Here is a 14,353-nt window from a genome sequence, read left to right on the forward strand (position 1 = left end):
CCAGTGACACTTCAGTAAATTTTTATTAGACTTATAAGATCATTACTAATTTAATAAGAATAGGCTAATTTTGTCAATAAATACAAATCATTCAAAATTAAAATCAGTCGGTCAAAGTTTCCACAAAATTAGATATTGCTTGTATGTGTTATTTTGACAATATTTTTTTCCTAAATAAAGATTACAACTAAATTTCAAGATTGTTAAAAAAAAAAACAGAAACAGGTGGGGCATTTGTACCTTCACAGAAAATGACAGTATCTCTAAGGGTTTCCCTCAACACAGAGGTTGGCAAACTTTTTCTGTAAAGGACAGATAGTAAATGTTTCAGGCTTTGCAGGTCACACAGAGTCTTCGTCACATTTGGTTTTTTATCTGAACACACCTTAAATTTTTTTCAAGAATTCAGTCTGTGCAAAAATAATCCCTGGGCTGAATTTGGCCTAGAAACTGTGGTTTACCTCTGACCAAAAATAATCTGACTAGGAGAATGTGAACACTATGGGGAATTCAGAGTCAAATCACAATGATTTCAAGACATTTGATGTTTTCTGGGCTTCCATTATTTACACAAGAAATGGCTGACATCAAGATCATAAGAAATCAAAAGGATTCTTGATACAGTTGGCAAAATACGCTCCTCAGGAGATAGTATTAGATAAGAAATTAAGTTTAAGAGAAAAGTTATTTTAATATCAGAGTGGTATGTTGCAAATCCTATAATGTCACATTAAATAAATGTGATAATTTAAAAAGAGGCTTTAGATAGTTTACTATTATTAATCAGAAATCATATTAGAATTTAAAAATCTGGTTGTCCTGGGGCACCTAGGTGGCACAGTTGGTTAAACATCTTGCTCTTGTTTTCAGCTCAAGTCATGATTTTAGGGTCCTAAGATAGAACCTTGCACTGAGCTCTGCACTCACCTGGGAGTCTGCTTGGGATTTTCTCTCCCTGCCGCCGCCCCCTGCCATACCCCTCCCATTCACACACACTCTCTCTCTCAAAATAAATAAATAAATCTTTTTTAAAAATCTAGTTGTATTACCTTTCCCCATGTTAGTTATTAAAAATAATTGATTTAACATGCAGAATAACATATTACATGGTCCCTACATATATAATAGTTGGAGGGGTGTTTTCTATAGGCTTTTTTTTTTTAATTTATTTATTTTTATTTGTTTATTTACAGCATAACAGTGTTCATTGTTTTGGCATCACACCCAGTGCTCCATGCAGTACGTGCCCTCCTCATTACCCACCACCTGGTCCCTCAACCTCCCAACCCCCCCACCCCCCCGCCGCTTTTAAGTCCAATAGCAGAGATTGACTGCCCTGCTACTCTCCATCACTAGATTCCTAAAACCAACCAGGGGCTGATTAACCAGTAAGATCCATCTACCCATTTGGGCACCTACACACCCACCTAGCAAGTGATTCTGAACTAAGTGCTACAGGAATAAGTCAAGAAAAGTCATGTTCCTGTCCCTAAGTAGTTTGTAGTATGGAAAAGTTGAACAGGTTTGGGCAGCCAGGGGCCCTATCAGAACTATGATCATCCCTGCTCAAGAATGGGCCATGTGGTCGTACGATAGTGAAGCTCCTATTAATGTTTAACAATATAAATTGACTTCAGTATTATTACAAAATTGAGATTTGCTAGCACTCAAAAAATACATTTATTTATTTCCTCACTGTAAAAGAATAAAAATAACATCATGGACCGCCTCATAGGGGTGTTTGAGAATAAAATAAGAACACTGTGGAAGTGTTTCCCTAAGCTTAGTTGAGCACTGGTGCCTAATGATTGGTGCTTACATTATTTACCTTTCTCTGTATTGAATCCTCGAAACTGATGGTGACCAGAACTTCCACCTGCTTTTAAGAGGGGGAAGGGAGTATCGTAGGTAGAGATAGGAGAATTTTATCTCAACCTCTTGTTATTATAACATTAGTCCTGGTTCAAAATGTATATGGTACTGCTGAGAATTCAATCCTTTAAATTGTTTTCAGGACCAGTGGTTTCAAATTAGCTGCCAGGAAAAAAATATAGAATCAGGAGAAATTATGTAAACACCTAAGTTCATGATTAAATGGCCTAAGTAGTAGAATTTAACCCCTTTCATTACATGAGGAAATAGTATTGACTCAGTGTAGAAGGTTGCTATAAGAAATAACTGTTGGGGCACCTGGTGGCCCAGTGGGTTAAGAAGCCTCTGCCTTCGGCTCAGGTCATGATCTCAGAGTTCTGGGATCGAGCCCCGCATCCGGCTCTTCATTCAGAGGGGCGCCTGCTTCCTCTCTCTCTGCCTGCCTCTCTGCCTCCTTGTGATCTCTGTCTGTCAAATAAATAAATAAAATTAAAAAAAAATAATAACAACTCTACCTAACAGAGAAAATCAGAATCGTCTCCGGATAGGACCACCCACGCACAAAACTGATCTGGAATTCTGTTTGCCCTAGAATGTTACTATCAAGGGTTAATATGATTCTTACATGCAACCATATCATTTGTAGGGACTTAAAGGCTCAAAGGGAGACATGGGGGACCCAGGTATGCCAGGTGAAAAAGGAGGAATCGGACTTCCTGGATTACCGGTATGTTTATACTTTTTTTAGGGTGTGTTCATATCAAGATAAATTAATCAGAAAGGAGTTATATAATTAGCTGCACTCTCATCTAGTGGTTAATATTACATTAAAAAGTAATATTTTTACTTTTACATATTTGAGGTATTGTTGGTTAATTTCTCCAACTGGGCCACTAAAACAAGTTTTAAAGCATCTAACCAAATGAATTATAAAATAAACCGTCATGTTTTCCTGAATTGTTTTCATCAAAAGATAGTAAAATAAATATAGTTGATCACTTGAATTTGGTATGTGTAAAATGGTGGTAGCTGGTCATTTTAAAATAAACTGTAACAATAAAAAATTAACAAACTAAAAAATATAAGACAATTTAGAAAGAAGTTACTCTTGAAAGTGCTCTCTTTGTGTGTGTGGAATGGTGTTTTTATGGTTTTATCCTATAATTTTTACTAAGAATTTGGAAGGCAAAATAGAAAAAAATGTAGAAAATTTCACTGCCCTAAATCTATTTTAAAACAAGGAAGTGTATAAATAAATGTCAATGAAAACCAAGTTAAAAAACTGACCTTTGCTATTTAAAGTGAGCACCACCATAAAAAATATGACATTTATAATCTGGTATATTTAACAATGTATAAGTTGAACCTATCAAGCCTAACCTAGTTTTTATTTACTTTGTATTTTATTTCACATATCACCCACAATCCTAGAGATCTGGAGAGGCTTGCAGTTTGAGACTAAAATGCAGGGGGATAAATCCTTCTTTTATATGTGATGTGTATAATAGTATATAAAAATTGCAAAAGAATGGTGGGCCTGGGGAGAAAATTCAGGTGTTTCTTACACTTTGGGAAAAGTTTACTGGCTCAACTCTCACTGGTTATTTGTAGGGTGCCAATGGAATGAAAGGAGAAAAAGGAGACTCCGGATTGCCAGGTCCTCAGGGTCCTTCTGTAAGTCCATGGCGGTTGAACTTCTGAAACAGGCCTTTTATTTGCCCAGTTCGGGCAAAGTGCCGGATGGCTTATTGACAGTAAAAAGACCGTGAACCTCAGAGTTTGTCAAACTAGAGAGTATATCTGTCGGCCTTGTATAATGAGAGACAAAGTGTCTCAGAGATCTGAGGTAAAGGAAGATTTTTTAGGGGACCCTCTAATCCTAAGGAGAAAATTAATGGTTTTCCCATCAAGCTTTTGGGTAGAGGTTTGTGAATACAGAACATACTTTTTTTTTTTTCCTCCAGAGCTCTGTTGCTACTCAGTGAAATAATTTGAGAGTTTAATAGTGGTTGAGGCATTATAGCATTTCTTGGTAAGCAGTTGTTGTCTTTGCATTTAATGACTTTTTTATAAATTTATCCCGGCTTTTGTAAAACAACTGTATTTTTTGGTGTTTTTTTTTTTTTTTTTTAATTCTCATTAATGAATTTCTAAACATAAAGACTCAATTGCGGGGCGCCTGGGTGGCTCAGTGGGTTAAGCCGCTGCCTTCGGCTCAGGTCATGATCTCAGGGTCCTGGGATCGAGTCCCGCGTCGGGCTCTCTGCTCAGCGGAGAGCCTGCTTCCCTTCCTCTCTCTCTGCCTGCCTCTCTTGTAATTTCTCTCTGTCAAATAAATAAAATCTTAAAAAAAAAAAAAAAAAAAAAAGACTCAATTGCATCACTTCTTCTAGTATTGTTCCACAGCAGCTATTAATGGCCTTAGCAGAACCCCAGCCTAAGATTCAAGCCAAACTGCCTTATCTAAATGAAGTAACCAAATCCATGTTTATGTTTTGGACATACAGATCATAGGCCCACCAGGCCCACCAGGACCCCATGGCCCCCCAGGCCCCATGGTAAGCCTTTCTTCTCTTCAAAATGTAGTCCTTTATTTACAAGCATGCTACTAGAAAAAAAAACATGAACACATCCCTCAAAATAGCCAGTTTGTATTTTCTGCTACTCTCTGTGGAATGGACAGAAAATACAATGTGCATTGAGAGTTACTGACTTTATAGTGTTGTCTTTCACTATCCTAAACACATCTCTTGAGAAGAGATAGAGTAGCTTTGTGACAGGAAACTTGAAGATAGATTTAACAAGCTTTACTCCAACCTGCAGTATGAACATCAAAAAAATCATCTTAACCAGCCACTGTTTAGGCCATTAGTAGTATAACAAGTTTAATAATTGTAGCCATTCATGAACGTGCCTAACCAACTTTGATTGAAATCCTTTAATGAGATGTTTAATAGGAACATTTATAAAATAATAAGGTAAAAATTGAAGCCCACTTCCACAGATGATATGTATTGTTGCTTGTTTCTCTTTTCATCTTTATGGTGCTCTGGTGGATAGATGTGGTGTTCACCACAACTATCCCTCAATGACCAATGAAGTCAATGGCCATGCCCTCATCGAACTCATGTCTGGTGCTGAAGGCGGCCATTAAACCAGTGTAATTCTTAAAATTACTTAATGGCACTAGTGTTAAGGCTAGAATGTAGAAGGTAGCGTGCTTCAAATGTCTTTGACTGGGGCAGGACTCCAACAAGTTAGGCAGGCTCTAAGGTCACGTTCATCTCTATGGTGTCTCAATAAACCCCATGTCTTCAATCATACAGATTAAATAAACTATGGGTCACTTCTCCCTCCTATTGTGCTCTAAGAAAGAATGTCACTGAAATGATCTAAGCACAAAGTGTAGCTGTAGACCCAATCATCTATTTCTTACCAGCTGCCATTTCCATTTCATACCGCAAAATAGTTATAATTAACCTTATTTTCTTAAAACTAAACAGTTCATTAAGAATTAAGCAAATCACACACTTTGGGCTTTTTTAATACTCCCTCCATTTTAAGTTAGAAAATTAAATTTTAAAATGCTATTCCCTGTTCATATAAACTTAATTAGCTTAAAGGGATTTTATACCATTACTAAAATAAGACTACCTGATAAAGTAGCAGCCATTTCCTGAAAATACTTATCTATCACTAACCTAAAAGGAAAATATTTTTCTAAGTAGACATATGTAACAAATATCTGTATATTGCATGATAAAAATCTTTTTCACACTGTTGTATGATTTTGCTGTTGGGTATTTAAATACTCCTCTCTCCAAAGAGTTCTTTTAAATCACTTGAGAAGTTTAAAGCAATCTACAGTACAGTTTAGGTAATTTAGGTTAGAAATTAGTCTCTATCGTTAGATTTTCCACAAAATACAGGGGAAAAGCCCTGATTCATGTATGCATTATAACTTCTTTCCATTGGTAAACAATGGTTACGAGAGCCTTGAAGAATTCATCTTTGTAAGAACAAATGCATTCTAACTAATAATGCTTAGTGCATCAGTATTAGAACCCTTTCCTTAGTCTTAAATTAATTTTAATTAAATTGTAACAGGGTTCCAAACTTGACTGTCATCTCCTCATTCTTTCTTCTTTTAGATTCCTCTTGGATCTAGAGGACTCAATAATTCAAAGGTCTCCTATTCACTGGTACTTAAAATCTGGAACTTTTCTTTGGCAAATTTCTGTATTTTAAAACCCACCTCTATTCCATATAAACTTATAACATGTTTCACATTTTTCCAACTAGATTTTATAAAAAGGTGGATTTGAGAACTAGGAATAGTGTAGGTTCACAATGCATTTAAAATTTTTTTCTTCCATCTAACCCTAGCAGATTTCTCCCTCCCTCTCATGGGTATTTAGCAGAAAGAATTGCTGTTAATGAATTTCCAATTACAGAACAATCGAAGAGCTAGAAGGAACTTTCACAGGTATTAGCATCCACTGGCCTGCCTCTAGCTATAGCTCAAACAGGAGGATTCTTGTTTTACATCTCTTTGGTTACTCTTATACAATAATCACTTCTGCTAGGAAATAGTGAATCAATTCTTAATTAAAATCTGTGTTTTTCTTTTTCAGGGACCTCATGGACTTCCTGGACCAAAGGTAATCCAAAAAACCCCTTGATTATTTGATTTCTGTTTCCTTGTTAATCATGGAGAAGCATGACGGAAGCATGTCTGTCCTGTCTTATTTATCTGTCAAGCAATGTTGGTAATCTTTAAGCCTTTAAGTATCCAGATGTTTAAATCTCACAACGCAGAATGACTTGCAACAAATTTAAGTGATATCACCTGGAGATGAATTATTCCTCATTTTGCTTATTTCCATGACACTGTATAGGTTTCTTAAGTTACTAATCATAATATACTCAAAATCAACCATTTAGAAATGGACCTGATGAGATTCTCAGACGAGTCCAGATGCTCTTTCTTATGATGTCTCATTAGTTGCAGATTCAGATGTTACTGATACTCCTTGTTTGTCATATAACAGTACTACAGCTAAATGCTTTGACTACCCAACATCTTAATTTTGTACTCCCCCAGAGATCACTGGTCTAGAATGGGGTGGAATGTATCAGGTGTGCTCTAGTCAAGAGAAGATTACATCACTTACATGTACTCTATACTCTGGATTAACAAGAGAACAATAGAGAATACCCATCCTTGTCAGAATTGGTGCAGTTTATGTTGGAAAGATGGTTTGCACCTGTTCGTTGCTTTTGTGTCGACCTAGAGGACATTTTGAAGGATTAAGAAGAGCCCTGAAAGAAAGGTTCCTTCCTCCAGGGAGCCTATGTAATTAGTATCTAGGTTCTAATCTCAGCTTTGCCACTGACTATCTGTGTTACCTTAGGCAGACTACTTATCCTCTCTCTGTTCCTTCACTCACTCAATGAGGCAACTTTCCTCTTAGTGTTGTGATAATTTAATGAGGCATATTTGTAAGATACTTAGCAAAGTATCTGATGCAATTGTCGATGAATACCCAGTAAATGTCAGTTGTTAGTGTCTTCCGATTTGATGCTTTGTTCTAAATTTAAGAATTTAGGGGGAGAAGGCATGAGAGAAGGTTTAAGGACTCTTGAAAGCTCCTCAGTAGTGAGTTGGTGCATTTAAATGGTGAGGGGTAAGGGAACACATAAATGCAAGAGCTAGAAATCAGAAAGCTTAGAGACAGTCCACGCTCTCCTCCAAGGGCTCCTCCTGGCCCACCCAACTTTAGGAGTGTAGAAGTATTGGTCTGAAATGAAACCTAAGTTTCATTTTTGGGGTCAGACAGATGACTCACTCAAGAATGGAAAGAGTTCATGCCTCTTTATTCTTCTAGACCACCCTATCTTCTGGTAAGACCCGTGAGTGACAGTGTCTTAGAAGTATGGGTTATAGTTTGGGGTAAGGGCATTGTTTTCTGGGGGTCAGAAGAGAGAGCCCATCTATCAGCTTTGGGGTCTTTGTAGTTATCTAAACCTCTCTGGGTCCCTTTTCCCACTATGGACTAAATCAGTAGTTACTCTGGGCTTCTCCTTGGATTTCAAGGCACCACTTAAATCATAAATTTCACAAAATTATAAAGTGGAAAAGACCTTGTAGATTACCTGTGCTTATTCCTTGATTTTATAGATGATAAACTATGGGCCCATGAAATTTAAATTGTTTGCCCTGAGTTACACTGCTAACTAAATGACTGATCTGGAACTAGAACTTAAGTCCAGAGTTGGAATTTGGTCTTTCTGTCTCTACATTTGATTGTGTATAAATTCACTTTTTTGGTTAATGCCCACTCATGTCAATGTCTGATTCCTCACCACAGAATTTTGTGGCCTACCAAGGCAGCTCTGCCTAGTCATCATCCCAAGACCTCTAGCTAAAAGTCCACATATATGCAAAGCCATCAATCTCAAGTTGAGACCAGTTAACTAAATCTGACTCCTAGAGCCTTGGCCTTAACCTCACATTGACTTTGGCTCTGGGACAGTCCCAGGATCACACTTTACCCACCGCAGCACATTTGAACTTCCTATATTTCAAACATCCTACCTTCAGAATCTCCAGAACCCAATAGGTCATGCCAATGTGTTCATTACTTTGTGACCCCTTTGGAAGTTTAAACGTTAGTGGGGCCCTGGACTCAATGTTTAACAAACATCACACTGACTTTCATCAGTCAGAAAAATGGAGAAAATACTGCCCAGGTTAGTAATTCCTCTTGTCATGTAAGCAAGTTCTCTCTCCACTCCCACTCCTACCCAGTAAGACTCTATAGGGCACTGGAAACTGCATCTTCCTTTCACAAATCTTTCCAGATTTTTGGGTTGAAATTAACGCCTTTACTTAAAAGTTGACAAGTGAGCAGGTCAGAACTCTTATTTCTAAAATGGTGCTGCTGATAGAAAATAGTTATACTGTATTTTTAGTTTTTTAAATATCAGGGTCAGGATAAATTGTCACTTGCCATGACTTTTGTAATGGCACCTGAGGTTAAAATCCATCCTTCTTTAACTTTAACATTGGACAGACAAACAGTAAAACTACATGTAAGCACTGTGGTCTTCTTCTCTTCTGGGATTGGCTATGTGTTGTCTATTCTGTGAATTAATCCATGTAGGGATCTGACTTGGCAATGTCAGTGAATGAGGACTCACACTAAATGGCACTACTTCAAACATCAGCTGCTACAGTTTTAGCTCATTCCCCAGGGCAAAATGCTTAAAGGCTTAAAATATCTGTATATAACACTGTCCTGCATATTCCAGTTTTTCATTCCAGCAGAGTGGGATTTTCCTACTGAACTTCCTTCGGCATCCTCCACTCTGTCTTTGATTTGCTTGGTGAGAACAAGGTAGCGTAACACCAGGTTCTCTGATGTAGAACCGAAAACTGTGGAACTCAGGCATACGAATTTCAGTTAGAGGGAGTATGCTTGCTCAGGAGATTTGCTTCCTAGAATGTTATTTGTCAATTTCAGTTTATTAATTTTTTTAAATGTCTGAAATGAATTTTGGACGGATGCAAGACAAGTCTAGCTTGACTCTGCTGTTACCTAGAACTGGAATCTGCAATCATTTCGGAGACTGGCTCTCTTCTCTCGCAGTTGAAACACCCATGATAGCAACCAAAATTGGCATTTGCTTTTGCATTTAGGGTGAACCAGGGTTAAATGGTGTTAAAGGATTGAAGGGTGAACCAGGTCAAAAGGGTGACAGAGGACCCCTTGGTCTTCCAGTAAGTAAAGAAAACTTTCCATTTCAGTGCAAATCTCAGACTTTTCTTTCTACCCTAAGTAACAACTCTGGTTTACTCGGTGACTATCTTACATTTGAGATTTCTGCGATTGGAAAATGTATTCTATTAGAGCAGAACTCAGCCCAGTTTTGTTTGAGGACTGCTCTCGTGCCAGAGGAAGACCCCAAGACAAATGATGCTCTTAGTGTTCTGTCATTCAATTACATACATGCCAACCTTCCTCTTTAAAGACGGATGATTCTTCTCCCATCACCTTGCCCCTAAAAAAAAGCATTGTGCTAATTATGTCATAATTTCTCCCAAATGTTTTAATAATTTAGTGCAGGTCAGAGTCCTCCCTCAATTTTTTTTCTCTTTTGATACCAAAAAATGTAGCCCTCTGTTGGGTGGCAGGTATGCAATTGGCCATTGCTGATGGTGTGAGGTCAGTGCTGTGGCTCCTTACATTAATCAATCATATCATAGTCTAAATGTTTTGTGTTGTTTGTTTTGAAAATGCCCCCTTACTTGGTTCTTTTGGCAACAGTGGACAGGATGGAAGAAGTATTTTGCAGTAGCTTCGAGACGATTTTTTTGAGATTTTTTTTTGAGATTTTTATTTTTACTGAAAAGGGAATTTTCATCTTCCATGCATTTTATGCCAGTCTTCTTCTCACAACTAAAAAGAGATTTTAAAAAATGATTGTGAAATATAAGGTTTTAGTTTCAGGGTATTAACATGCTGACTATTCAGTGAATGCAGATAAAAGTCAGTGAAGAACATTATAGATTGTATTATTAAAGTGAGACATAAAATTGGTAGAAAATAGTTTATTCACATATTTTAACAGATTAAAACATTTTGGTACTTGAAGTTCTGAAGTGTTCTAGATAGCCAGTGCCTTCCACAGATCCGGCACATAGTAGACGTTCTCTAATGTGTGCTCGTTTATGTGCTCGTTTATGAATGAATGATACAAGATGTATTAGAGTATAGGTTCAATCACACCAATTAGACCATGGACTAGAGGCACAAAACCTCTATAATATATTAATTATATATAATGTATATATGTAATATATATAATATAATAATATATTAATTCTCTCATTCCAGGCAAATATAATGTTATACTATCAGTACAAAATTTTACCATCTCCCTATTTGTTTTTAAATATTATATCAAGGGACAAAAGAAAGTTTGGATTTGTTTTATGAAACCCTCAATCTTATTTCTTTAAAGTTTGCCTTAATTTCATATTTAGAGCTAGTGATAATTTCTATGCAGTAATTAGCCAAAAGCTCTTCATATGTTAGCATTAAACAACAGCAAAGGTTTTTAAAAAAATCTTAGTTATTGCCAACTTAAGATGCATTTTGCAATTATAGTCTGACTCACAATAGAACTATATAGAAGAAATTGTAAAACAAAAAACTAAAAATATCCAAGTATATATAGTATAGCATTTTTGGTAGAGTTTGCAGCTGGAATAGATTTTTTCTTCCATTTTTATTATTAACTGTATCTGAAGCATAAAATGGGAACCTAGTTCTCCAACCTTGCCAAGAGAATTTATAGGACTGGTGTATCATCTTTCTTAAATACTCCTTGATTTAATCAATATTTTTAAAGGACTATAAATCAGTATTTTAGTTTTGAGATACAAAAGACATATTCATAGAAGTAATTGTGCTTATTCTTGAAAAAGCATTGAAAATGTCATATTTTAATCATACACTATGCATAGCTTGGAGTTCAAGGTAAAAAAAAAAAAGTATGCATTGCCTGAGAATAACATATTTTTAAAGCATCTCCCCTCCAGACTTTGATGCAATGATTGTTTGAACTGAATTGAGGAACAATTTCGTTTAGGACGGTTATTTTTTTTTTTGGACTCATGAAATTTTTTCCAGCTTTTTCCTGTTCCTAGAAGTCCCTCTAGTGGTAATTAATGTGAACAAAGTAAGAAAACCCAGAAAACAATGAGAATTGTTCATGTAAAATCCAGTCATTTTGGCATGGTGAAGTTCTGCATTCGTTTTTCATAAGTTCTGTTTTAACAAGAAAAACTGGAACCTTTTTATTCCTTTCGGAAATGCTAACTCTGATTGATTATTATAATGAGCCCCTTTTTTTTAGAATATTGGCCATTATATTTTCTCAAAACCTGAAGAAGTTCATTATCGACAGTACAGTCCTTAGAAAACGTGTATCAAATGGAAATTAGCAGTCTGTGAATGTTACCAGAAACTACTTTAAAGCCCTCTTTATAAACCTCATTATTTCTAAATAAGAATTTTTGGAATGGAAATGTCATGAAAATGCCATCATCTGTGGGGTGTTTATCGTCGCGTGTTTTGTTTTGTTTTGTTTTTTTAAACTAACAATTTGTAGCAATGTGACAGTCATCCCAGAACCCCATGACTGTGTATGATGTTGTTTGAAGCGTTACATTTGTTCATCAGTACCTCATACTAATCTCTGTTCTTGTCCTTCGTGTTATACCCACCAACCCTGCTACCAACCAAATACACAGGGAGCATCTGGCTTAGACGGAAAGCCAGGATCCCGGGTGAGTCAGTACCTCATCTTGCTCCAACCTGTTGTGTGGCTATGAATTTGTGCTTCGGGATAGGCTCTTTTGCCCCAGGTACTCCCATCACGTGATGAGGGGGACAGAGACTGGAGTGAAAGGAGAAAGTGTACAACGATGTGGTACAAAAGGGAAAGGTGGACAGAGCAGTCTGCAGCTCTGATCCACTCACAGCTTTTAAACTGCAGGACAGCCTTTGGAAGCCTGAATTCCAGGCTGGAGAACTTGCTAGGTGGCAAGAATGACCAGTCTGATTAGCCTCATGGTCTTAGAATCCCAGACAAATTTTTCCAGAACTAATGGACATTTCCTATAGTTTCGTGGGCAGGCTCCTCTGAAGGGATCAAAATAATGTGAATTCATTTGAACTTGTTCTTCCTTTTATGTTTCTGTCCATATTAAAAAGGTAACCTCTTCCTTGACACTAACTTTCAAATCTCTGTTCATCAAAATGACCTGTTTTCTGTCATTTTGTCTCTTTTCTTTGGTTCTTAACTGCTCTGTCTCTTAAATTTCAGCCACAGATAATCAGTATTTAGAAGTCTTCTGAAGATGGAACTTCGAGTTCAGGCAGTAAGGAAAAGATCAGATAAGATGATGAGAATTCCCCAACATCAGAATGAGTTGAAGTCCTAAATGATTTCATATCGCAAAGCTCCAGTAGAAGAAAAAAGAACAGTAGAACACGAATAAGAATACTATTTTATAAACCTGTGCTGGACTAGTTCCTACATTGGCAAATATTGCAACAAATTCTTTGCAAAGGAGTGCAGTCTTCCTGAAAATAAGCAAATTACTTGAAGTCCTTGCTACATGTCTAAGAATCAAAAAGAAATTCCAAGCTCTTCAATTCTAAAAACCTGCTTCAGGCAGTCATTGTTTTCACTGGACATAGTGTTCCTGTATCCATTCAGTCTGAGACAGAAATCCTAATCCTGAACCAGGAGGCCAGAGGGCAATTACGCCATTAAATCAGCCAGCTGCCGGCTTTGTGCCTTGTAAGCAGCCGCAGACCCTGGGAGAGTAACTCCTTTCCTCTAAGCACCCCCGCTGCTCCCCGCAGAGCCAAAGAAAGTTTGGTTTGAACAGTTCAACACTGTTCTCATTTATTTCATATTTTTTTCCCCTTGTGTAACTGTTCAAGGCTCTTAACCAGCTGAGAACAAGGCTTCGTGGCCCAGGAGCTTGGGGGTGACAGCGGGTGGAGAATGGACTTGGAGAAGTGGTAGGAGGGGAAACAACCCGTTTCTCTCCTGAAGATGTTCCGTGAGATCAGGGAGGAAGTATATAATTAAATATGACTTCCAGCTTCTCGTGTGTGCCCTTCGTTGAAATACGCAGTTATGTAACTCATTGTTTTTGCATGCGTTTCTTGAAAATCGCTGGCCTGAATCAGGCATAAAGCTCTTTTGAAAGGAGACAAGTCATCTTACTGGCGTTCTAAAGCATCATTCACCCAGGAAAAGTCCAGGATGAGTTATAACTGCTTTTCTTAGAGCCCTTGGGATATGTCTTATATTATTTTTATCTTTTTTTTTAGGGTACAGATGGCCCAATGGGACCCCATGGCCCCGCAGGTCCCAAAGGAGAAAGAGTAAGTTGCTCCTGAGGTTATTGAATGGTGACAGAAAGAAAACCCAGTGTGGCTTTTCTGTGTTAGTTAAACTGAACTGTTCATTTCCCAGAAGAAATAAAGGACCGTCTAAAACATTACATGAAAATATGCCATCTTAAGTCCTAATCAGAGTTCTCACACTGAGAGAACAACAGCGTATTAAAATAGAATGTGGCTGCCTTACTCAAAAATCATGCATACATCTACATAGCTCAAATAAATAGCTCAGACCATTCCTTTTTTAATCCATAAGGAAGGTATTTTCATTTGGCCTTAATCCAGAAAGTTGAAGTCCATGGGGCTAAAATCTCCAGGACTTCATATTTTGTTGATAATCTTTTATATAAAGCTACTGTGTTCATTCAGAGTAAGTTATAATCTTTTCTTTTTTTAAAGGAAATTACCAAACCTAAGTATTCTTCTCCACACAGTTACACATGCTCCTTTATTTATTTATTTTAACAAAAGAATAGGCTTCCTTTCTTTCG

At 37.1% G+C, this 14,353-nt stretch overlaps 1 protein-coding gene across 3 annotated transcripts in view; it reads left to right on the forward strand.

Moving 5' to 3' along the window:
- The window catches only part of COL25A1 (collagen type XXV alpha 1 chain), a 467,999-nt gene that overhangs the window by 435,988 nt on the left and 17,658 nt on the right, over window positions 1-14,353 (forward strand). For all 3 annotated transcript variants that reach the window (XM_045995538.1, XM_045995543.1, XM_045995552.1), the window contains 5 exons: window positions 2,519-2,599; window positions 3,484-3,546; window positions 4,380-4,430; window positions 6,507-6,533; window positions 13,791-13,844. In XM_045995538.1, the coding sequence (XP_045851494.1) occupies window positions 2,519-2,599; window positions 3,484-3,546; window positions 4,380-4,430; window positions 6,507-6,533; window positions 13,791-13,844 (276 nt within the window). The remainder of the gene's footprint in view (window positions 1-2,518; window positions 2,600-3,483; window positions 3,547-4,379; window positions 4,431-6,506; window positions 6,534-13,790; window positions 13,845-14,353) is intronic.

The sequence above is a fragment of the Meles meles genome, chromosome 2 (assembly GCF_922984935.1).
Source record: "Meles meles chromosome 2, mMelMel3.1 paternal haplotype, whole genome shotgun sequence".
NCBI classification, from domain to species: Eukaryota; Metazoa; Chordata; class Mammalia; order Carnivora; family Mustelidae; genus Meles; species Meles meles.